We start from the raw sequence: 24,677 nt of genomic DNA, 5'->3' as shown, positions 1-24,677 counted from the left end.
CAAATAGGGGTTTAACGATCTCAAATTAAAAATTGGTCTGACCTAACCATCCAGTTTCGGTACCATGAAAAGGTTTGAATAGTAACCCTTGTTGTGCATATGAGGTGGAACTGGGACAATTACCAGTGACCCTTCTAATTTTTGGATGGCTTCCTGTAGGATAGCCCTGTCTGCCAGTAAAACTGGCAAGCCTGATTTGAAGAAACGGTGAGGCTGGAGCTCCTGAAATTCTAGTCTGTACCCCTGGGACACAATATCTTGCACCCAGGGGTCCAGACCCGACGCCACACAAACGTGACTGAACCTTCTGAGTCTCGCCCCCACCGGTCCTTCCTCCAGGCTGTGCGGTCCACTGTCATGCTGAGGATTTTGATGTGCCAGAAGCAGGCTTCTCGTCCTGGCAACAGGCAACTGTGAACAAGCTTAGGAAAGCGAAACGTACGTCACTTCCGCCCCGGGCCGGCTCCGACTTCCGGTTTACACGGACACGGACGCCGGTGGTCACGATCTCTCCTCACCGAGATGTAATGCTGCTGGACCACCTCTGTATATGTAAAGTATATATGATCTAACTACAATTCGTCATTCCACTTTCTTAGTATCCATAGAGTATTTTTCTGCTTATTGTTTTTTCCATATAATAGAAGGCTCACCTGATTAAGCAGCCGGGATGCCCGGTGTTGTCTCTGTGATTAACAGGAAACATTAATGTTTTTAGTGCAGCAATAATGAAAACTAGCAGCTGAGTCCTCTATGTGGGCCTTCTAGTAATTCTACAGATGTGTGTATATATATGAATTCAATTGAGTTACAAACAGCTTGATCTGCAACTTTCCATGTTGGATACATGTGTATCAGTAATGTGATGTAGTGGCCACTAATGAGTAGAATTTGTAAGCAAGCTTGAATTAAAAGAATCTTTCACTATATACCCTGTGGATACCATTGGGTTTTTTCATTCTATTAAGATTCAGTGGTGCAGTGGTGTGGAATAACGACAAGATAGGTACAAATGTTTTGATTATAATAATTTTGAATATACAGTGGTGTAGAGCAATGGTATATATATATTTTTGCAGTGGTGGTGGTTCAGATTATTGTGTATAAGCCATATGTAAGGTGTCTCGCTCACATACATAATTGCGAGGGGACAAACACACTATCTGTTCTAAATAAAAAAAATTATTTTGAATTAATTTTTTGAACAGAACATAATAAAAAGGAGTACATACAAACTCCAAAAAAAAAAACCCAATAAAAAAATTATAATTTTTTTGAAATTTTCACTTATTGCACAAAAAGGAGTACATACAAACTCCAAAAAATTGTAAATCTCGGTGAAGGAGATAAAGTGATCATATCCCTAAAATACACCTATTGGTAGATATATTTATAACAGGGATACCCGGGCACGGATAATGATATAGAGATCATCGCTGTATAAACGGCAAATTTTTATGCCTTACATTACTTAATTAAGACAAAGCCTAGAATTTTTAATATAGAAGAATAAAGTATTAATTTTAATTATAAAAATATATATTTCATAAAGCGTGCCCCAGAAAAAGACAAGGTCCTCTTTTTCTTCAGTTTTCTCTGCGGAAGCAGAGAGGACTGCCCCTCTTTTTTGTTTCTCGTCCTGGGAGTCTGCAATAGCAGGTTTTTTTGGATTTAGCCCATCCTCCTCTAAAGAAGGTGTTATGCAGCTTGTTTTTTCTTGTTTTAGGAGTCCGAAAGGACTGTGACGGAGCTGAAGAAAAAGGTTTCTTCGTAGCAGGTGCAGCTGAAGGAAGAAAAGGTGAAATACCCGCCGTTGCTGTGGAGATCCACACATCTAGCGATTCCCCAAATAGGGCCTGACCTGTGTAGGGTAGGTTCTCCACGCCTTTCCTGGATTCCGTGCCGGCAGACCACTGGCGCAGCCAGAGTCCTCTACGAGCGGAGACCGACATGGAAGATATCCCAGCAGCCATCGAACCCAGGTCCTTCATGGATTCCACCGTAAATCCCGCAGAATCCTGTATGTTACGTGAGAACAAGTCAACGTCACATTTATCCATTGAATGCATTTCCTCAGACCACTTTACTGTAGCTTTAGAAATCCATGCATAGGCAATAGTAGGCTGTAATATCGCCCCTGAAGCTGTGTATATGGATTTGAGTGTAGTGTCAATTTTGCAATCAGCTGGTTCATTCAACGTGACAGATCCCGAGACAGATAAAACCACCTTCTTTGACAGTCTGGACACAGATGCGTCAACTATGGGTAGGGTTTCCCATTTCTTTCTATCCTCCTCAGGGAAAGGGAACGCAGCCAGAACCTTTTTAGGAATCTGGAATTTTTTCTCTGGGTTTTCCCAGGATTTTTCAAATACAGCATTTAATTCTTTAGATGCAGGAAAGGTTAGCGAGGTTTTCTTAGTATCAGTGAAGAAAGCCTCCTCAACCTGCTCAGGTATTGTGTCAACGAAATGTAACACATCATTAATGGCTTCAATCATCAATTGCACCCCTTTAGCAAGAGATGCTGCCCCCCTCAGCACATTCCCATCACCGTTTACTGTGTCAGAGTCGGTGTCTATGTCGTCTTGCATAATCTGGGCAAGAACACGTTTGTGAGAGTGAGTGCCAGGGGGCCCTGAAGGTGCCGACCCGAACCAAACAGCCATAGAGGTCTGTAAAACCTGACTTGCAGTTCATTTTGTGCTACTCTAGTAGAAATCTAAAGAAATCATACTCTTGATAGAGGTTAACCACTCCGGTTCTCTCAATGGAATCTGTGCTAAACCAGAGCAATCCTGATTACATGGAATGGGATCATCCTGAGAGAACATATCTTCTGCAGCATATGACACAGAATCCCTAGATATGGCTTATGTGAGACAGCAAACACCCCCACACACACTGGGAAATGGCAGACAGAGTTTCCAACACAAAGAATGCCAAGAGAGACACGGAGTTTGGAGCCAACCCACACACAGCGCTTTGGGAGATAAAGGAAACCCTTTACCAGCGCCCTGTGTGTACTTTATAGGTTACACAGACTAATACACCACCTTCGCACCCTTCTACAACCCCCTGGTGTTGATGTGGAGGGACGGCTCTCCCCTGTCAGCATCTCTGCATGCAGGGAAGATGGCGCTGAACGCTGGGTCCGCTCTGAGGAGAAGCTCTGCCCCCTTTTCTGGCGCTGCTTTCCGCTCTGTTCAGATTTTATACTGGCCTGAGGAATTATGCTGGCGGTGATCTGGGGTCCCCGACAGTCTTGCTGACCAGTGTAGGGTGTAGGCGCTGGCTCAGGGCTCCCCTCACAGCGCCGCATCATGTACCGCTGAGCCCCTGAGCGCAGTTAGTACTACGCTCTCTACCCTGTTGCCGTCATCTTCACACCGGCTCCTCGCTCTTCAGGGGGCCGGTGACTCGCTCGCCACCGTCTTCTGGCTCTGTAAGAGGGTTGGCAGCATGCTGCTGGGGTGAGCGATCCCCTGTGGCGGCGATCGATCTGTCCCCTCAGGAGCTCAGTGTCCTGTCAGCGGGGATAGTGGCTCAGACCCCGCAGGGAGGACACTACCCCGCCCCTTATTCCCACGAAGCAGGGAGGCTGTTGCCAGCTGCCTCCCTGTGCCTAAACTCTATTAAAATAAAAAAACTAAAGAAACTCCTATGGAGCTCCCTTAACTGTGACCGGCTCCAGGCACATTTTCTAAACTGAGTCTGGTAGGAGGGGCATAGAGGGAGGAGCCAGCCCACACTTTCAATCTCTTAAAGTGCAAATGGCTCCTGGTGGACCCGTCTATACCCCATGGTACTAATGTGGACCCCAGCATCCTCTAGGACGTAAGAGAAATTGGCTATATGATACAGCAGAGAAGGCTGGCTCTAGATAGAATCTACATGCACCAGCCACCTAAAAACACCTGACAAGATAAATCATTGCTGGTGCGATTACAATACCTTGTGCTTCAGGACCCAGAGCAGCCTACTGCGCATGTGCAGAACCCCCATCACGCATGTCTGAGTGGCTATTACTGGGAAGAGATCCGGAGGATCACTCTCCTGGTAAAATCTGCGATACGTAGCCTAGAAGACACAATGGCTAACGCCATAAAAAGATGGCGTTAGCTACAGGGGCCAAGTAAAGCATTCCGGAGCTTGGTAAATTTGACAATACAGCACAAGAACCTATGGAGGCTGCTATTGTAATCGGAAACAGGGGAACTGCAGCAGATCTCTCTGACATCTGCTGTAAATCCTCCATCATAGATTCAGGGGATTTCCCACAAAACTTGTTTAATAAATATGCCCCTCTGTCACAATCACGCATTGAATTTAGGCAAAGCATCATAGGAGAACAGAATTATCCAAGTCATGCACACAAAAAGGCAAACTGTAGCACCATGTTTTTTCTCATCAAGTTCAGTATATAGGTGAACTGTACTGTATACGGAGTTATGGGTGGAAAATCATACCTTTAGGTTTCTAATCCTTGCTAGTTTATCATCAACATTCACTACGATTCTTGCGCCTTCTGCATTCTCTCTGAAAGAAAGAGTAAACAATTGAGAAGACTGAATAGAATCTGAACGGACATACAGTAGTGTACAACAGCAGCATCCAGCAATCATTGCAAATGGTACTGTTAATGTGACCAGACGGTGCATAGAAACGATTTTCTAACTGGAGCTTACTGCATCTTTGTGCAAACAATCCTGATACACACTGTAAAATGTGTCACAGGCAGGCAGGTATTTTTCATTGGCAGATCCAATACAGGTTGAGTCTCCTATATCCAAAATGCTTGGGACCAAAAGTAATTGGATATCAGATATTTAAGTATTTTGGAATATATGCGTACCAATACCATAATGAGATATCTCGTGGATGGGACCCAAGTCTAAACACAGGACATATTTATGTTTTAAAAAGCACAGCCTTTAGAATGTAAGCTCTCAAGAGCAGGTACCTCAACCCTCATGTGTTTATCCTTCTCTTACTTAAACAATTTTTTCGCCGGCACCTAATCCCGCAGTTTTCTGGCACCCTGATACTTGTGTCAGTGTTTATTAACCCTGTACTTGTCCTGTATTGTCTTCAATCTTAAGTCACTACTGTTCTGTTTAGATTTTTAATTTATGTACTCTGTAATTGGGCGCTGCGGATCCCTTGTGGCACCATATAAATAAAGGATAATAATAAGAATAAGAATATAGCATAAAAAAGTTAGTGTACGTTGAACTATCAGAAAGCAAAGGTGCCACTGTCTCATAGTCGTGCTCAAAAATTCGGTATTTCGGAATATTCCATATTACGGAGTTCTGGATTTGTATTCATGAAAAAGGTGTCAAACTTGTAAAAAAAAAAAAAAAGGAATTAACCGAGGATGAAGTGGCCGCATGGCACAACTGTTGTGTGGAAGCACCACGACGGCCGCCCAGGACGCACCCTCTGCTCTGGTGGAGGGAGATGAAATGGAAAAATGGTGTTTGTCTAGCATTGCCGACATATGCCTGCTGGATAGCCATACAAATCTATCTGGCAAACGTCAGCTTCAGGCAGCGTCGTATAGTACAAGCAATGCATCCAACTTCTGTAAGGTTGCTGTTCTAGAGCCATACATTTGCAAAGTCCTGACTACATCCAGGGTACATGGTTATCCAGACTAGTCTTTAAACAAATAAACCACAACAAGCTGATTTAAATGGAATGCAGACACCACCTTTGGAAGAAAATAGGATTTTAATTACCTACCAGTAAACCCTTTTCTCGTAGTCCATAAGGGATATCGGGGAGACTTAGTACGATGGGGTATAGATGGGGTAAAAGGAGCTGGTGCATTTTAAATTTCTTCACTGTGTGCGCTGGCTCCTCCACACTATGCTCCCCCTCCTCCCCCTCCCCACTGGCAGTTATAGGTAAAACAGTGCCCAAAGGAGAAAGGAATATATGAGAGAAGGAACCCGACAACAAAGAGTGGTGAGATTTAACACCATCACATCATGAACATATAATAACCAGCAACGGCTGGTAACAATAACAACAGCAGCTGAACAGGTAACCACACAACAGAGAACCTGCAGAAAAGTCAACGCCTGGGGGGGACATAGAAGGGAGGAGCCAGCACACCCAGTAGAACTCTGCAGGTGGATACGTGCGTTCCTCGCACCAAGAGACATATCTTTTCCAGATATGATGATAGTGTTTTGACATCACAGGTTTCCTGGCCAGATCCATGGTAGCAATAACCTTTTTGGAAAGGCCCTTGTGAGCTAGAATGTTCCGCTCAACCTCCATGCCATCAAACGAAGTCGCCGTAAGTCAGGGTAGAAGAACGGTCCTTGTTGAAGAAGATTGCTTCTTAGTTATAGAGGCCTTCGACGGACATGTCCAGAAGATCAGCGTACCACGCCCTCCGAGGCCAAAACGAGGCAATCAGAATTACCTGGAGTCCCTGATTTCGGATTCGCTTGAGCACCCTTGGGAGCAACAGAATCGGAGGAAACAGGTAGACCAGCCGGTAGGGCCAAGGCGACATCAGGGCATCCACCGCCCCCTCGCCTGATGGTCCCTGGTTCGAGAGCAATACTATACTATCTGCAGGCAGCCCCACCGGTGGGTGATCTGTTGGAATACCTGATGGTGGAGTCCCCACTCTCCCGGGTAGAGGTCGTGACGACTGAGGAAGTCCGCTTCCCAGTTGTCCACTCCCGGAATGAAGATTGCTGACATTGCTCTTGCATTTCTTTCCACCCAGAGGAGTATCTTTGACACCTCTCGCATGCAGGCTCTGCTTTATGTCCCTCTGATGTACACAGTGGCGGTGTCCGATTGATGTACACCACTGCAGTGGCGGTGTCCAACTGAACTTGTATCGCGTGATTCGTGAGCAGAGGAGAGGCCTGAAGCTGAGCATTGTAGATCGCCCGAAGTTCCAGAATGTTGATCGGAAGGAGGGCTTCATGGGCTGACCACCTGCCCTGGAACAGTGCCCCTTGGGTGACAGCACCCCATCCTCGTAGACTCGCATTCGTCTTCAGGAGGGTCCAATCCTGAATCCCGAAATTCCAATCTTCCAAGAGATTGGAGGACTGCAGCCACCACAAAAGGGGAATACTGGCCTGAGGTGACAGCCGAATCATCCGGTGCATCTGTAGATGTGATCCGGACCACTTGCTCTGGAGATCCAATTGGAATGTTCTGGCATGGAACCTCCCATATTGGATCACCTCGTAGGAGGCTACCATCTTCCCCAACAATTAGATGGATGGATACATAAGCAGGTCAGAGCACCATGCGGACCATCTCCTGAAGTGTTCTCGCCTTGTCCTCCGGGAGGAACACCTTCTGGGCCACTGTATCCAGTAACATCCCAAAGAACAAGAGCCGTTGAGTCGGTTCCAGGTGGGACTTCTGTAGATTGAGAATCCACCCATGGCGAGACAAAAGTTGGATAGTGTGGTCGACATGGAGCAGTAAAAGCTCCCTGGATCTTGATTTTATCAGAAGATCGTCCAGGTAAGGGACAACATTGACCACCTGTGCCTAGTGTTGGATCATCATCTCCGCCATCACCTTCGTGAATTCCCCTCAGAGCTGTGGACAGGCCAAAGGGTAGTGCCTGGAACTGGTAGTGATCGTCCAGTAGGACAAACCTCAGAAAAGCCTGTTGAGGTGGCCAAATTGGAATATGAAAGTAGGCGTCCTTGATATCCAGGAAAACCAGGAACTCCTGTTCTTCCAGACCCGCAATCACTGCCCTCAGGGATTCCATTTTTAACTTGATAACCTCTAGGTAAGGGTTCAAGGACTTTAGATTCAAAATGGGCCGTACCGAGCCGTCCGGCTTTGGAACCACAAACAGGTTGGAGTAATAACCCCTGCCTCGTTGTGGTATTGGTACTGGAACAATGACGAGGGACTGGACCAACTTTCGGATGGCCTGTTGTAACGTAACGTGCGTATCCTTCAAAGCTGGTAAGTTTGATTTGAAAAATCGTTGGGGAGGAGCAGTGTCAATCTCCAGCTTGTAGCCCTGAGAAATGAGGTCCCTTACTCAGGTACTGTATCTTGGCAGGAGCTTTCCCAGATGCGGCTGAAGTGACACAATCGGGTTCCCACCTCGAGATCTCCTCAGGATGGGTGGGCACTATCATGCTGAGGACTTAGTGGAATCAGAACTGGTGCTCTGTCTCTGAGAACCGGTGGTTGCAGTTTTTTGACTTACTGACTTTGGAAATCCATGTATCCAACTCAACCCCAAAAGAGCCATTCCCCCAAAAAGGGGAGAGATTCCACATTGTGCTTTGACTCTGTGTCTGCAATCCACTGACGCAACCACAAAGCACTGCGCGCTGACACTGCTATGGCAGAAGTCCTACCATTAATATTTCCCATCTCCTTGAGCGAGTCACACAAGACGCGTGTAGTGTCCTGAATGTAGTTGAGGAAAGTCACCATAGTGACCAGGGGCATAGTCCCTGAGAGGCCTTCCTGAATTTGAGTAGCCCACGTGTGAATGGCATGAGTCATCCAGCAACCTGCTATGACCGGCTTCTGCGATATACCTGCTGCCATGTAAATAGATTTGAGAGTAGTCTCTATCTTTCTGTCCCCAGGATCCTTCATGGTATAGGAGCCCGGGGCAGGCAGCACCGCCCTTTTGGATAGTCGAGAGACTGATACATCAACCCCCGGGGGGGATCTTCCCAGAATTTCCTACCTGCAGGAGCAAATGGGAACGTGCGCAAAAACTTTTTGGACACTTGGAATTTTTTGTCTGGATTTTTCCAGGCCAACTTAAATAGGTCAGCTAATGCTGCAGAATCAGGGAAAGTGACATTTGGCTTGCTTTGTGTAAAGAAAAACGACTTCTGTGACGCAGCGTCCTCTAGAGGGAGCTTTAACATGTCCCGTATAGCCAGAATGAGGGGTTCAATATACTGCGCAGAAACAGGATCCCCACTAATAGGATCTAAGTCCTCCCCATCCTCCTGCATATCCTCATCTGAATCAGAAAGTATGGCAAGCAAAGCACGCTTTTGTGGAACTGCATGAGAGATGGAGGGCTGTGTAACATCTGCCCTAGCAGCTAAATCTGCAACAGCCTGTTGTAGTAGCTGAGTATTCTGTACATTAGCAGACAGTTGTGATGACATATCAGACATCATAGTTTTAAGAGCCCCTAGCCAGGAGGGCTCTGGACCCACTCACCCAGCCCCTTCACTGAGTTGTGAAGATTGGCTGCATTGTTCACATGAAACAGAATCAGTAGATAAGGAGAGAATTTAGTGTGGCATACACTGCATAGTTTGTGTTTACCCATGTTTACAGTAATCACAATAACATACACATAGACAGTAATAGTGATCAAGCCTGCCCTTACTGTATGTGAGAGGAGACACACAGAGAGAGACACCAGCACACACCTAGCTGTACAGCACCAGTGAGGCTGTCAGCTAATTATATTACAGTGAAACACTAGTAAATTCTGTCCTGTAGAGGACCCAGACTGTGTACAATAGTGGCTCTCCCCCTTTGCTACACCCTGTACCAGTTTTTCAGTGTGTCTTGGGAGTCAGGAAGAGCTGTGTGTGCTGACTGCTGCTGTAGTAAACAGAGGAAGGCACCAAAATGCCTCTGGTCCCGCTCTGAGGTAGGTCCCTAATACTAAGTATAAGTCCAGGACGTGGACCCCACAAAGTCGGCTCAGGCCCAACCACCCCAGGGCAGCACACCATTGATATACTATAGTGTTAATATGTGTTAATAAGAAAGAAGCAGGAGCTATATGTTAGTGTTAGTAAAATACTCAAAAGAGTAAAATTAGTGGAAAAATAGAAGTGTTACACAAGTGCTAAATAAATTTTATGGCGTGCTGCCCCAAGGTAGCCCGGCCACACCAAACCCGGCGGTAGCACTCGCCAAACTCAAACACAGCATAATAATAATAATTACATCCACTATAGGTCATATAAATATAGGACCCCATCTATACCCATCGTACTAAGTCTCCACAATATCCCTTATGGATGCTAGAGAAATGAAGCTTGTGTCCTGAGTTCTGCTCTGTCTTCATGAAAAAAAGGTATTGAGGCATGTACAACAAAGCTGATGCCAGTGCCAAAAGAAGAGCTGTCTTCAACGAGATGTATTTTAAGTCCACCTATCCTGATGGTTCGAAAGTAGACTAAATATACGTTATGGTAAGAACTTACCGATGATAACGGTATTTCTCCTAAGTCACAGGATCCACAGTATAACAATGGGATATGATGAAGCGACAGCACCAATCGATCAAAGCTTTCCGGCCTCCCAGCATGCAACGGGCCCATCCATATATCCCCGCCTCCTGGCTCAGGCAAATCAGTTGTATTCCAAAGCACAAGGCAGGAGCATCATGTAGAGCCCTAATAAGGCGAGAAGAACACACATGCACACCCTTCCAGATCCTCAAAATCAGGTGCGTCAGGCTGGGATCCCTGTGGACTTAGGAGAAATACCATTATCAACGGTAAGTTCTTACCATAACGTATAGTTCTCCGGCAGGATCCACAGGTTATCCACAGGAATTGCAGGAAAGCAATTTAGTGGTGGGGACGCTCCTGATTGTACAGGAGAATCCATCACCCGAATTCAGCGTCATGAGAGGCAAAGGTATCCAAGGCATAATGTCTAATGAATGTTTTAATGGAAGACCATGTGGCTGCCTTACATATCAGTTCTGCTGAAGCACCACACTGTGCTGCCCATGAGGGACCTACCTTATGAGTAGAGTGAGCAGAGACATTAGCCTGAACAGGGAGATCAGCCTGAGAATATGCTTCTGAAATAGTCATCCGAAGCCATCTTGACAGCGTTTGTTTACTAGTGAAATCCGTAGAGAATGAAGAGAGAATCTGTCTTTTTGATGCCACTGGTACGATCCCAGTAGATCCTTAATGCACGGACCACGTCCAGCGATGCATCTCCCGCAGAAAGACCCACTACCTGGAAAGCCGGGACTACAATTTCTTCATTAAGGTGGAATTTAGACACCACCTTAGGAAGATACCCAGATCTAGTTCTGAGAACTGCTCTATCTGGATAAAAAATCAGAAATGGGGAACGACGTGACAATGCCCCTAAATCTGATACTCTTCTAGCTGATGCCATAGTCAGTAGAAAGAGCGCTTTAGCTGTCAACCACTTAAGATCCACTTTATTAAGTGGTTCAAATAGGGCAACTTGAAGGGCTTTCAGGACTAAACATAAGTCCCACGGCACTGTAGGCGGAACAAACTGAGGTTGAATGTGCAGCATTCCCTGGAAAAAAGTACGCACATCCTGTAAATTGGTTATTTTCTTTTGGAACCATACAGTCAATGCCGATACTTGCACTCTCAAATAAGCCACCCTCAAACCTTTATCCATTCCTGTCTGAAGGAATGTTAAGACCCTGGAAACTCTGAAAGATTTAGGGTCCACCTTTCTTTCACTGCACCAATAAATATAGGTTTGCCATATTCGGTGATAAATACGAGCTGAGGAAGGTTTCCTTGCTCTGAGCATTGTTTGAATTACCTGTTGTGAGAATCCTCTTGACTTCAGGATAGAGATTTCAAGAGCCACGCCGTGAAAGACAGTCGGTCCAGATGACTGTGATAACAAGGACCGTGCGTCAGTAGGTCTGGACGTTGAGGGAGCAGACATTCTCTGCAGATACGTATACCAATGCCTTCTGGACCAAGCCGGAGTTATTAGTATCACGGCTCCCTTTCCTTGATTTATCTTTCTCACCACCCTGGGTAGTAGAGTGGTTGGAGGGAACACATAAGCCAGATGAAAGTCCCATTTTACCGACAAGGCGTCCACAAAGATCACTCTGGGATCCTTTGTTCTTGACCCATATGCAAGCACTTTGTTGTTCAGATGGGATGCCATGAGATCGATCTCTGGCAATCCCCATTTGTCTACTAGAGTCTGGAAGACCTCCGGGTGTAGAGCCCATTCGCTTGCCTGAATGGTGTGTCGACTGAGAAAGTCTGCTTCCCAATTTAGGACTCCCGGATACTGCGGACAAGGCTGGATGATGAAGTTCTGACTTGCCTCCTTCATTGTTTTTTCTGGCTGCCAGTTCCTCCCTGATGGTTGAGCTACGCTACTGCCGTCGCATTGTCCGAGCGGATCTGGACTGGTTTTCCTCAAAGAATGTCCTGAATCAGTGCCATGTATATGGCCCAAAGTTCCTTACACATTTATTGGCAGGCAACTTTCTTCTTTGGTCCATCGCCCCTGGAAACACAACCTTCCGGACACTGCTCCCCAGCCCTGGAGACTGGCATCTGTTGTCAGAATTTCCCAAAAGTGTCTCCACTTGTCCAGATGGGACGTCTGTAGCCACCAGGCTAATGACCTTCTTACTTTTATCGAAAGTACCATAGTCTGTGTTTTTATCATCTGATCTAATCCATTCCATTTGGCAAGAATCAGACGCTGCAGAAGCCTTGAGTGGAATTGTGCATACTCCACCATGTCGACTGTTGACACCATCAAACCCATCACTCGCATTGCTGCATGAATGGATACTGTCTGACTGTGTAGCAAGTCTTGAATCCTTGACTGAAACGTGGATATCTTGTTCAGAGGTAAAAATACTCTCTGCAGACCTGAATCCAGTACAGCCCCCAAGTGAGTCATCCGTTGTGACGGAACTAGAGATGATTTTGCCCAATTTATGAGCCACTTGTGCCTCTGCAGACACGTTATTGTCTGTTGGAGATGACTTAGGAGCAATTCCTGTGACTGTACCAGGACTAAAAGATCGTCAAGGTATGGAACATTTCTTATCCCCTGCTAGCGGAGATAAACTGCCATAACCACCATAATCTTGGTAAATACTCTGGGGGCTGTGGCTAATCCAAAGGGTAGATCCTGGAACTGAAAATGCTGTTAGAGGATAGCGAATCTGAGATATCACTGATGAGACAGTGTTATAGGAACATGTAGGTAAGCATCCTGTATGTCCAGGGATACCATATAATCCCCTGGCTCCATGGCCAAGACTATGGAACGTAACGTCTCCATGTGAAACAGAGGTACCCAAATGTATCTGTTTAGCATTTTGAGATTGAGAATGGGCCGAAATGACCCATTTGGCTTCTGAACTAAAAACAGGTTGGAGTAAAAACCCTGTCCTCGTTGTGCAGGGGGAACTTTAATGACTACTCCTGACTGAAGCAATTTCTGAACTGCTTCTTGCAAAGCCCTGGCCTTCATCTCTACCAGAGACGGGCTGGTGCTTCTTGAAGGGGAAAGCATAACCTAGAGATACCGCTTCCTGCACCCAGGCATCTGTTGTAGACTGCTGCCAGATCTGTGTAAACTGAAGAAGTCGGCCCCCTACCCTGGGGTCCCCCAGGAGGAGGCCCGCACCATCAGGCTGATTGCTTGTCTTCTGATTTGGAAGCCGGCCCTCTCGTAGCCCAATGCTTTTTTGACTTACCAGACTTGTTGTATTGGGGCTGCTTGCGATCCCTTTTTCCCCTAGCTTTTCCTTGAGACCGAAAGGGCCGAAAAGCCAGAACTTTAGGTTTGAAGTTGTATGTGGAAGGAAACTTTACCTTTTTGGAGTCTGCTTCTGACTCCAGAATATCTGTCAATTCTTTACCAAAAAGAATATTTCCAGAAAATAGCAAAGATTCCAAAATCTTCTTGGATTCTGAATCAGCGTTCCACGTACGTAACCAAACTGCTCTGCGAGCAGCTATTGTTGAAACTGATGTCCTGGAGGTAATAGTACCCATATCTAGTGCTGCTTCTTCTAAGAATATTGCAGCCTGTTTTATATGAGCTATATGGGATTTTTGCTCTCTAGAAGCTACAGAAAAATCCCCCTCCAATGTATCAGCCCAGGCAGCCACTGCCTTTGCCATCCAAGCTCAAGCCATGGCTGGCCTTATGACTGCCCCAGACAGGGAAAATATGGTTTTTAGAAACCCATCCACTCTCCTATCCGTGACATCATTTAATGATGTTGAAGGCAAAGGTAATACAGATTTTCGCACCAATTGAATCACATGCATATCTACTTTAGGAGCCACCTCCTTTTTTAAACAATCCTTAGTTGGAAGAGGATAATTGGAATCCCATTTTTATTCTAAACATCTTATTGGGTGTAGCCCAAGCCTCTTCCATGATTTCCGTCAGCTGATCTGACCCTGAAAACTTGGTTTTAACTGTTTTGGGACGTTTAAACACAGATTCCCTGGTTTTTAACACAGGCTCTGCTGAATCCTCTAAGGATAGAATGGCTTTCATTGCTTTAATTATCTCAGCTATATCCACTGAGCTGAGACCTTCTTCCTCCTCTTCGTATGCCGAAGTAGAATCAATTGAGCTTTCAACTTCCGATGAATCCTCCTCTGCCTCATGTGTGGCCTGTGAAGATTTACTTACCATCGGTTTATCAGCTTGTTTCTTTTGAGAAGCTGCTTTTGGAAGTTATATACCGTAGGTAGGGAGCTGCATGTAAGGGTTTATAGAGTAACCTATTCCTGGTACAGAAGCTGTAGGAATTATCTGTTCAGCTATAATGGATAAGGTCTGTGCAAACATAGCCCAAGGTGGATCCATCTGTACCTGACGTTGTACAGGGATCTGCCTTGTATTTGCTGAAAATTGAAACAATTTGAACATAATCCATCCTGAACCAGATCCTGAGAGGATAATACAGTTTTGCAAGACAAACATGATATGAGTGTTGGTGTTGCTGTGAGTGTACCTTCCTCACCTTTGTCGCTCTTAGACATGATAAATAATCAGCACTTTCTCAGTGTACTACACAATTTGTGACTGTAATCACTTTAAAGTTTCTAAAGTGACATACAATCTGACCCTACCCATGCACCAGCATTGAAGATCAGAAAAACAAACTGACAGACATATTGGGGGTCATTCCGAGTTGATCGCTAGCTGCCATTGTTCGCAGCACAGAGATCAGGCTAAAAATCGCCATTTCTGCGTATGCACCGCAATGCGCACGCGCGTCGTACGGGTACAAAGCCCGTTGTGGTTGTGCACAGGTCCTAGCGAAGTTTTCAGTCGCACTGACGGCCGCAAGAAGATTGACAGGAAGGGGCGTTTCTGGGTGTCAAATTACCGTTTTCAGGGAGTGTTTGCAAAAACGCAGGCGTGACTGGGCGTTCACTGGGCGGGTGTATGACATAAAATCCAGGCATGAATAGGCTGAAGTGATCGCAAGCGCTGAGTAGATTCAGAGCTACTCTGAAACTGCACAAACTGTTTTTGCAGAGCTCGGCTGCACATGCATTCGTACTTCTGCTAAGCTAAAATACACTCCCCAGTGGGCGGCAGCATAGCGTTTGCACGGCTGCTAAAACTAGCTAGCGATCGATCAACTCGGAATGACCCCCATAGTAAAGTCAGCAATCACACTAGCAGTCAGTAACGTTATACATTAGTATAATTAGCAATAGGAGCACATCATCAACTACAAACACATTTTTAAGTATGTAGGAGAACATATTACTGATCATGTTTGAATGGATCTAACGTATTCAGACGCAAAAACAAAAGAAACAGCAGCAAATGTATACAGACTCATATGCAATAGGCACGGTAGTTAGAGATTTAGTGCTGTATAACCCGTACTCCGTAGAGTGAGATACAGGGAGATTCGCCTCGCTTCCAGGATCGATCAATACGTTAGCGAACGCTGAGTGGATCCAGACGTTACTAGTGTACACTGCCGCTCCATGAACCTATATAGTGAACACAGATGCTCAGTGAACACAGATGCACCCGTCACACAGCCGCCTATGCTGCGACTGGGTCCCCTCGTGTACAGCGCCTGGGACGGAAGCAAGGAAACAGTTCATGGCGGGAGACTCGGAGGAAACTGGTCATGAACCAGAGGGAGAGGCGACCAGGAGAGCGTCTGACTCCCCCTGCTGACATCAACCCTAGGGATCGCGGCCTCATGCTATTCCTGGAGCCTATGATCCCTAAGGCCTAGCGCTGGTACCCCCGCGGTGGCAGCCGCGTCAGCGTCTGTTTGGTAGTCTCCTCCCAAAACAGTGCGGCTGTGTCCATATTCCATTTAATTAAGCAGAACCGATTCCATACCTTCTCCCCGTGCTCTGGCCACAGCCTGGTAACGTTTGCTGGACCTGCTAGTATATCCGACACAGACGCCCGCCGAAACAGCACTGTACTCGTTGGTAAGCGTTGTCGCGATTCGGCGGAGAGCTGTTGGAGCAACTCTTTCTAATATACGTATAAGACGCTGTTTAGAAAGATCACTCAAAAAACTAGTAAGACTATAAAAATAAAATAATAAAGCTTAGGGCTGCTAAAAAGCAGCAGCCCTCTGACCATGGTCCGGCTCCTGCCGCACCAAACAAAAAACGGATTTGGCTGAGCCAGGAGGCGGAGATATATGGATGGGCCCGTTGCATGCTGGGAGGCCAGAAAGCTTTGATCAATTGGTGCTAATCTGCTGTCGCTTCATCATATCCCATTGTTATCCTGTGGATAACCTGTGGATCCTGCCGGAGAAAGTAAGTACTATACCATGGAGCTGTGGCTGGGTCGAAAAGGTGGTTGTAATCTGAGCACTCCCTGAAGAAATGTCTGAACTTCAGGTAGAAGGGCTAGTCTTCGGTGAAAGAAAATTGATAGGGCGGAGATCAGTACCTTTAAGGAACCCAGACTGTGGCCGCTTCCAATCCACCTTGTAAGAAAAGTAACGATCAGGAGAGATGAAAAGGCCCTGGCTGGAAAAAAAATAATTTCACACCATGAAACGTAAGAGCACCAAATGCGGTGATAATTAACAGCTGTCACAGGTTTGTTGGCGCATAGCATTGTAGGAATAGCTGCCTCTAGAATTCCTCTGCTTCTTAGTGTGGCGGTCTCAAAAGCCACCCCGTTAAACACGGTCGCGCTAAGGTGGGGTGCACAAACAGACCTTGCTGCAGATGATCCAGACGAAGTATAACTGTGGACCACAGTTTGTCCTCCATCAACATCCTCAGGTCCAAGGACCAACTTCTCTAAGGCCAATTTGGTGTGACCAGAATGACTGTGACCGACTCACGTTTTATGCATTTTATTACTTGAGGCAACAATGGAATTGGTGGAAAGAGGTAACCTAGGTTGTTATCCCAGGGAACTGTGAGAGCAGCCACTGCCTCCAAAGCTGGATCTTTTGTTCTTGACACATATTTTGGGAGTTGATGGTTGTGTCATGATGTCAGTCTGAGGACACCCACACCATCGAACTAGGGCTGGAAACACTTCTGGATGTAGAGCCCATTCTCCAGGGTGATGGTCCTGTCAGCGGAGATAGCCCCCCTCCCAGTTGTCTACTCCTGGAATGAACACTATGGATAGGACCACTTGCTATCTCTCAGACCATTTTAAAAACCAAAGTGACCTCTCACATTACCATGTGACTTTGAGTACCACCTTGTTTGTTGATGTAGGCAACTTCCGTTGCGTTGTCCGACGGTATCCTTACTTGTTAAGAATGAAGAAGGCAAGCAGCCTCCCGCAGTGCATTGTAAAATGTTCTGTGTTCCACAACGTTTATGGGCAACTTGCTTTCCTATGTCGACCACATTCCCTGTAAGTGACAGTCTAGGACAACTGCGCCCCATCCCCTGAGCCTTGCATAGGTCGTTAGAACTATCAAATTCCATATTTACATTTTTTGGACCAACTGTCAATTTGTTGGTCTGAAGCCACCAGACTAAAGACAACCTGGTCTGAGGGGACAATTTTAGCTTCCGATGGAGGTGTACATGAGACCCTAACCATTGAAATAACAAGTCTAATTGGTACGGTCTAAAGTGGAAAAGTCCCCATTGCAGCCACTCGAACACGGCCACCATCTTACCTAACAGGCGAATACAAAGATGTAATGACAACTTTTTCAGTTTGAGGACCATCTGACAAATGTCCTGAGCCTAGTTTAATCAGCAAAAACAACAGTTGTAGTTTCGTATCCAGGATCAAACAGAGAAACTGAAGCCTTTGAGATGGTAACGGGTGAGATTTTTTTTTTTAATTGATAATCCATCAGTATTGTATCAGTAGTCTGGTAAATCAGTAAAGTATGCTTCAAGAGCATGGTCTCTAATGGCGGTGAAGGTATGGCTGGGTGGCTTCAGGTCGGCATACCCTAACACTTTTTCTCTGACGTCCTAGTGGATGCTGGGACTCCGTAAGGACCATGGGGAATAGCGGCTCCGCAGGAGACAGGGCACAAGAATAAAAGCTTTAGGATCAGGTGGTGTGCACTGGCTCCTCCCCCTATGACCCTCCTCCAAGCCTCAGTTAGATTTTTGTGCCCGAACGAGAAGGGTGCAGGCTAGGTGGCTCTCCTGAGCTGCTTAGAATAAAAGTGTATTTTAGGTTTTTTATTTTCAGTGAGTCCTGCTGGCAACAGGCTCACTGCATCGTGGGACTAAGGGGAGAAGAAACGGACTCACCTGCGTGCAGAGTGGATTGGGTTTCTTAGGCTACTGGACATTAGCTCCAGAGGGACGATCACAGGTTCAGCCTGGATGGGTCCCGGAGCCGCGCCGCCGGCCCCCTTACAGAGCCAGAAGAGCGAAGAGGTCCGGTGAAATCGGCGGCAGAAGACGATCCTGTCTTCAGACTAAGGTAGCGCACAGCACCGCAGCTGTGCGCCATTGCTCTCAGCACACTTCACACTCCAGTCACTGAGGGTGCAGGGCGCTGGGGGGGAGCGCCCTGAGACGCAATATAAACAGATAATACCTTAGGTTGGCAAAAGAATACATCACATATAGCTCTTGGGCTATATGGATGTATTTTAACCCCTGCCATTTTTACAGAAAAAGCGGGAGATAAGGACGTCGTGAAGGGGCGGAGCCCATCTCCTCAGCACACAAGCGCCATTTTCCCTCACAGCTCCGCTGGAAGGACGGCTCCCTGACTCTCCCCTGCAGACTTGCTACAGAATCAGGGTAAAAAAGAGAAGGGGGGGCACTATTGGCAGCTAAAAATTATATAAACAGCAGCTATAAGGGAATAACACTTATATAAGGTTATCCCTGTATATATATATAGCGCTTGGTGTGTGCTGGCAGACTCTCCCTCTGTCTCTCCAAAGGGCTAGTGGGGTCCTGTCCTCTATCAGAGCATTCCCGGTGTGTGTGCTGTGTGTCGGTACGTGTGTGTCGACACGTATGAGGAGGAAAATGATGTGGAGGCGGAGCAATTGCCTGGGTTAGTGATGTCACCCCCTAGGGAGTCGACACCTGACTGGATGATCGTATTTAAAGAATTAAGTGATAATGTCAGCACTTTGCAAAGAACGGTTGATGACATGAGACAGCCGGCAAATCAATTAGTGCCTGTCCAGGCGTCTCAGACACCGTCAGGGGCCCTAAAACGCCCGTTACCTCAGTGGGTCGACACAGACCCAGACACAGATACTGAGTCTAGTGTCGACGGTGAGGAGACAAACGTAATGTCCAGTAGGGCCACACGTTACATGATCACGGCAATGAAGGAGGCATTGAACATTTCTGACACTACAAGTACCACAAAGAAGGGTATTATGTGGGGTGTGAAAAAACTACCAATAAGTTTTTCCTGAGTCAGATGAGTTAAATGAGGTGTGTGATAAAGCGTGGGTTTCCCCCGACAAAAAAACTGCTAATTTCTAAAAAATTATTGGCACTATATCCTTTCCCGTCAGAGGTTAGGACGCGTTGGGAAACACCCCCTAGGGTAGATAAGGCGCTCACACGTTTATCTAAACAAGTAGCGTTACCGTCTCCTGATACGGCCACCCTCAAAGAACCAGCAGATAGAAGGCTGGAAAATATCCTTAAAAGTATAAACACACATACTGGTGTTATACTGCGACCAGCAATCGCTTCAGCCTGGATGTGCAGTGCTGGAGTCGCGTGGTCGGATTCCCTGACTGAAAATATTGATACCCTGGATAGGGACAATAATAAGAATTTACTTACCGATAATTCTATTTCTCGGAGTCCGTAGTGGATGCTGGGGTTCCTGAAAGGACCATGGGGAATAGCGGCTCCGCAGGAGACAGGGCACAAAAAAGTAAAGCTTTACTAGGTCAGGTGGTGTGCACTGGCTCCTCCCCCTATGACCCTCCTCCAGACTCCAGTTAGGTACTGTGCCCGGACGAGCATACACAATAAGGGAGGCATTTTGAATCCCGGGTAAGACTCATACCAGCCACACCAATCACACCGTACAACTTGTGATCTAAACCCAGTTAACAGTATGACAACAGAAAGGGCCTCTTAAAGATGGCTCCTTAACAATAACCCGAATTAGTTAACAATAACTATGTACAAGTATTGCAGATAATCCGCACTTGGGATGGGCGCCCAGCATCCACTACGGACTCCGAGAAATAGAATTATCGGTAAGTAAATTCTTATTTTCTCTATCGTCCTAAGTGGATGCTGGGGTTCCTGAAAGGACCATGGGGATTATACCAAAGCTCCCAAACGGGCGGGAGAGTGCGGATGACTCTGCAGCACCGAATGAGAGAACTCCAGGTCCTCCTTTGCCAGGGTATCAAATTTGTAAAATTTTACAAACGTGTTCTCCCCCGACCACGTAGCTGCTCGGCAGAGTTGTAATGCCGAGACCCCTCGGGCAGCCGCCCAAGATGAGCCCACCTTCCTTGTGGAGTGGGCTTTTACAGTTTTAGGCTGTGGCAGGCCTGCCACAGAATGTGCAAGTTGAATTGTGTTACAAATCCAACGAGCAATCGACTGCTTAGAAGCAGGTGCGCCCAACTTGTTGGGTGCATACAATATAAACAGCGAGTCAGATTTTCTGACTCCAGCCGTCCTTGCAATGTATATTTTTAAGGCTCTGACAACGTCCAACAACTTGGAGTCCTCCAAGTCGCTAGTGGCCGCAGGCACCACAATAGGTTGGTTCAGATGAAATGCTGATACCACTTTAGGGAGAAAATGCGGACGAGTCCGCAGTTCTGCCCTATCCGAATGGAAGATTAGATAAGGACTTTTATAAGATAAAGCCGCCAATTCAGATACTCTCCTGGCAGAGGCCAGGGCTAGTAACATAGTCACTTTCAATGTGAGATATTTCAAATCCACCTTTTTCAATGGTTCAAACCAATGGGATTTGAGGAAATCTAAAACTACATTTAGATCCCACGGTGCCACCGGAGGCACCACAGGAGGCTGTATATGCAGTACTCCCTTGACAAAAGTCTGGACCTCAGGGACAGAGGCCAATTCTTTTTGGAAGAATATTGACAGGGCCGAAATTTGAACCTTAATGGATCCCAATTTGAGACCCATAGATAATCCTGATTGCAGGAAATGTAGGAAACGACCCAGTTGGAATTCCTCCGTCGGAACCCTCCGATCCTCGCACCACGCTACATATTTTCGCCAAATGCGGTGATAATGTTTCACGGTGACTTCCTTCCGTGCCTTAATCAAGGTAGGAATGACTTCTTCTGGAATGCCTTTCCCTTTTAGGATCTGGCGTTCAACCGCCATGCCGTCAAACGCAGCCGCGGTAAGTCTTGAAAAAGACAGGGACCCTGCTGTAGCAGGTCCCTTCTCAGAGGTAGAGGCCACGGTTCGTCCGTGAGCATCTCTTGAAGTTCCGGATACCAAGTCCTTCTCGGCCAATCCGGAACCACTAGTATTGTTCTTACTCTTCTTTGCCGTATGATCTTCAATACCTTTGGTATGAGCGGCAGAGGAGGAAACACATACACTGACTGGTACACCCAAGGAGTTACCAGTGCGTCCACAGCTATTGCCTGTGGATCTCTTGACCTGGCGCAATATTTGTCCAGTTTCTTGTTGAGGCGAGACGCCATCATGTCTACAATTGGTCTTTCCCAACGGTCTATTAACATGTTGAAGACTTCTGGATGTAGACCCCACTCTCCCGGATGAAGATCGTGTCTGCTGAGGAAGTCTGCTTCCCAGTTGTCCACGCCCGGGATGAACACTGCTGACAGTGCTATCACGTGATTCTCCGCCCAGCGAAGAATCTTGGCAGCTTCTGCCATTGCACTCCTGCTTCTTGTGCCGCCCTGCCTGTTTACATGGGCGACCGCCGTGATGTTGTCCGACTGAATCAACACCGGCTTTCCTTGCAGGAGAAGTTCCGCCTGGCTTAGAGCATTGTAGATTGCTCTTAGTTCCAGAATGTTTATGTGAAGAGACTTTTCCAGACTCGTCCATACTCCCTGGAAGTTTCTTCCTTGTGTGACTGCTCCCCAGCCTCTCAGGCTGGCGTCCGTGGTCACCAGGATCCAATCCTGAATGCCGAATCTGCGGCCTTCTAATAGGTGAGCCTTCTGCAACCACCACAGAAGTGACACCCTTGTCTTTGGTGACAGGGTTATTCGCAGGTGCATCTGCAGATGCGACCCTGACCATTTGTCCAACAGATCCCTTTGGAATATTCTTGCATGGAATCTGCCGAATGGAATTGCTTCGTAAGAAGCCACCATTTTTCCCAGGACTCTTGTGCATTGATGTACTGACACTTTTCCTGGTTTTAGGAGGTTCCTGACCAGATCGGATAACTCCTTGGCTTTTTCCTCTGGAAGGAAAACCTTTTTCTGAACCGTGTCCAGAATCATTCCTAGGAACAGCAGACGAGTTGTCGGGATTAAATGGGATTTTGGAATATTCAGAATCCACCCGTGTTGTCTTAGCACCTCTTGAGATAGTGCTAAAGCTGTCTCCAGCTGTTCTCTGGACCTTGCCCTTATTAGGAGATCGTCCAAGTATGGGATAACTAATACGCCTTTTCTTCGAAGAAGAATCATCATCTCGGCCATTACCTTGGTAAAGACCCGAGGCGCCGTGGACAATCCGAACGGCAGCGTCTGAAACTGATAGTGACAGTTTTGAACAATGAACCTGAGGTACCCCTGGTGTGCGGGGTAAATCGGAACGTGTAGATACGCATCCTTGATGTCCAAGGATACCATAAAGTCCCCTTCTTCCAGGTTCGCTATCACTGCTCTGAGTGACTCCATCTTGAACTTGAACTTTTTTATGTAGAGGTTCAAGGACTTCAGATTTAGAATAGGCCTTACCGAGCCATCCGGCTTCGGTACCACAAATAGAGTGGAATAATACCCCTTTCCTTGTTGTAATAGGGGTACTTTGACTATCACCTGCTGAGCGTACAGCTTGTGAATGGCTTCCAACACCCTCTCCCTTTCGGAAGAGACGGTTGGTAAGGCAGACTTCAGGAAACGATGAGGAGGATCCGTCTCTAATTCCAACCTGTACCCCTGAGATATTATCTGCAGGATCCAGGGGTCTACCTGCGAGTGAGCCCACTGCGCGCTGTAATTTTTGAGACGGCCCCCCACTGTCCCCGAGTCCGCTTGAGAGGCCCCAGCGTCATGCTGAGGTTTTTGCAGGAGCCGGGGAGGGCTTCTGTTCCTGGGAAGGAGCTGCCTGTTGGTGTCTCTTCCCTCTTCCTCTGCCTCGTGGCAGGTACGACAAGCCCTTTGCTCTCTTATTTTTGTAGGAGCGAAAAGGCTGCGGTTGAAAGGTCGGTGCCTTTCTCTGTTGGGGAGTGACTTGAGGTAAAAAAGTGGATTTCCCGGCAGTAGCCGTGGCCACCAAGTCTGATAGACCAACTCCAAATAACTCCTCCCCTTTATACGGCAAAACCTCCATGTGACGTTTTGAATCCGCATCGCCTGTCCACTGTCGTGTCCATAAGGCTCTTCTGGCTGAAATGGACATAGCACTCACCCGAGATGCCAGTGTGCAAATATCCCTCTGTGCATCACGCATATAGATAAATGCATCCTTTATTTGTTCTAACGACAGTAAAACATTGTCCCTATCTAGGGTATCAATATTTTCAATCAGGGATTCTGACCAAACTACTCCAGCACTGCACATCCAGGCAGTTGCTATAGCTGGTCGTAGTATAACACCTGCATGTGTGTATATATTCTTTTGAATAACTTCCATCTTTCTATCTGATGGATCCTTAAGTGCGGCCGTCTCAGGAGAGGGTAACGCCACTTGTTTGGATAAGCGTGTGAGCGCCTTGTCCACCTTAGGGGGTGTTTCCCAGCGCGCCCTAACCTCTGGCGGGAAAGGGTATAATGCCAATAACTTTTTTGAAATTATCAACTTTTTATCAGGAGCAACCCACGCTTCATCACACACGTCATTTAATTTTTCTGATTCAGGAAAAACTGTTTGTAGTTTTTTCACACCATACATAATACCCTGTTTTACGGTATCTGTAGTATCAGCTAAATGTAACGTCTCCTTCATTGCCAAAATCATATAACGTGTGGCCCTACTGGAAAATACGTTTGAATTTCTACCGTCGTCACTGGAATCAGTGCCCGTGTCTGGGTCTGTGTCGACCGACTGAGGCAAAGGGCGTTTTACAGCCCCTGACGGTGTTTGAGGCGCCTGGACAGGCATTAATTGATTGTCCGGCCGCCTCATGTCCTCAACTGACTGTTTAAGGGAAGATAAACCATCACGTAATTCCACAAATAAAGGCATCCATTCTGGTGTCGACCCCCTGGGGGGTGACATCTGCATATTTGGCAATTGCTCCGCCTCCACACCAATATCGTCCTCATACATGTCGACACCACGTACCGACACACACCGCAAACT

At 46.7% G+C, this 24,677-nt stretch overlaps 1 protein-coding gene across 1 annotated transcript in view; it reads right to left on the bottom strand.

Moving 5' to 3' along the window:
- Nucleotides 1-24,677, bottom strand: part of STARD9 (StAR related lipid transfer domain containing 9) — a 495,399-nt gene that overhangs the window by 349,121 nt on the left and 121,601 nt on the right. The window contains exon 2 of the mRNA XM_063947652.1: nt 4,470-4,539. Coding sequence (XP_063803722.1) covers nt 4,470-4,539 — 70 coding nt within the window. The remainder of the gene's footprint in view (nt 1-4,469; nt 4,540-24,677) is intronic.

Source organism: Pseudophryne corroboree, chromosome 12, assembly GCF_028390025.1.
Source record: "Pseudophryne corroboree isolate aPseCor3 chromosome 12, aPseCor3.hap2, whole genome shotgun sequence".
NCBI lineage: Eukaryota > Metazoa > Chordata > Amphibia > Anura > Myobatrachidae > Pseudophryne > Pseudophryne corroboree.
This window is presented reverse-complemented; position numbering and strand designations above follow the sequence as displayed.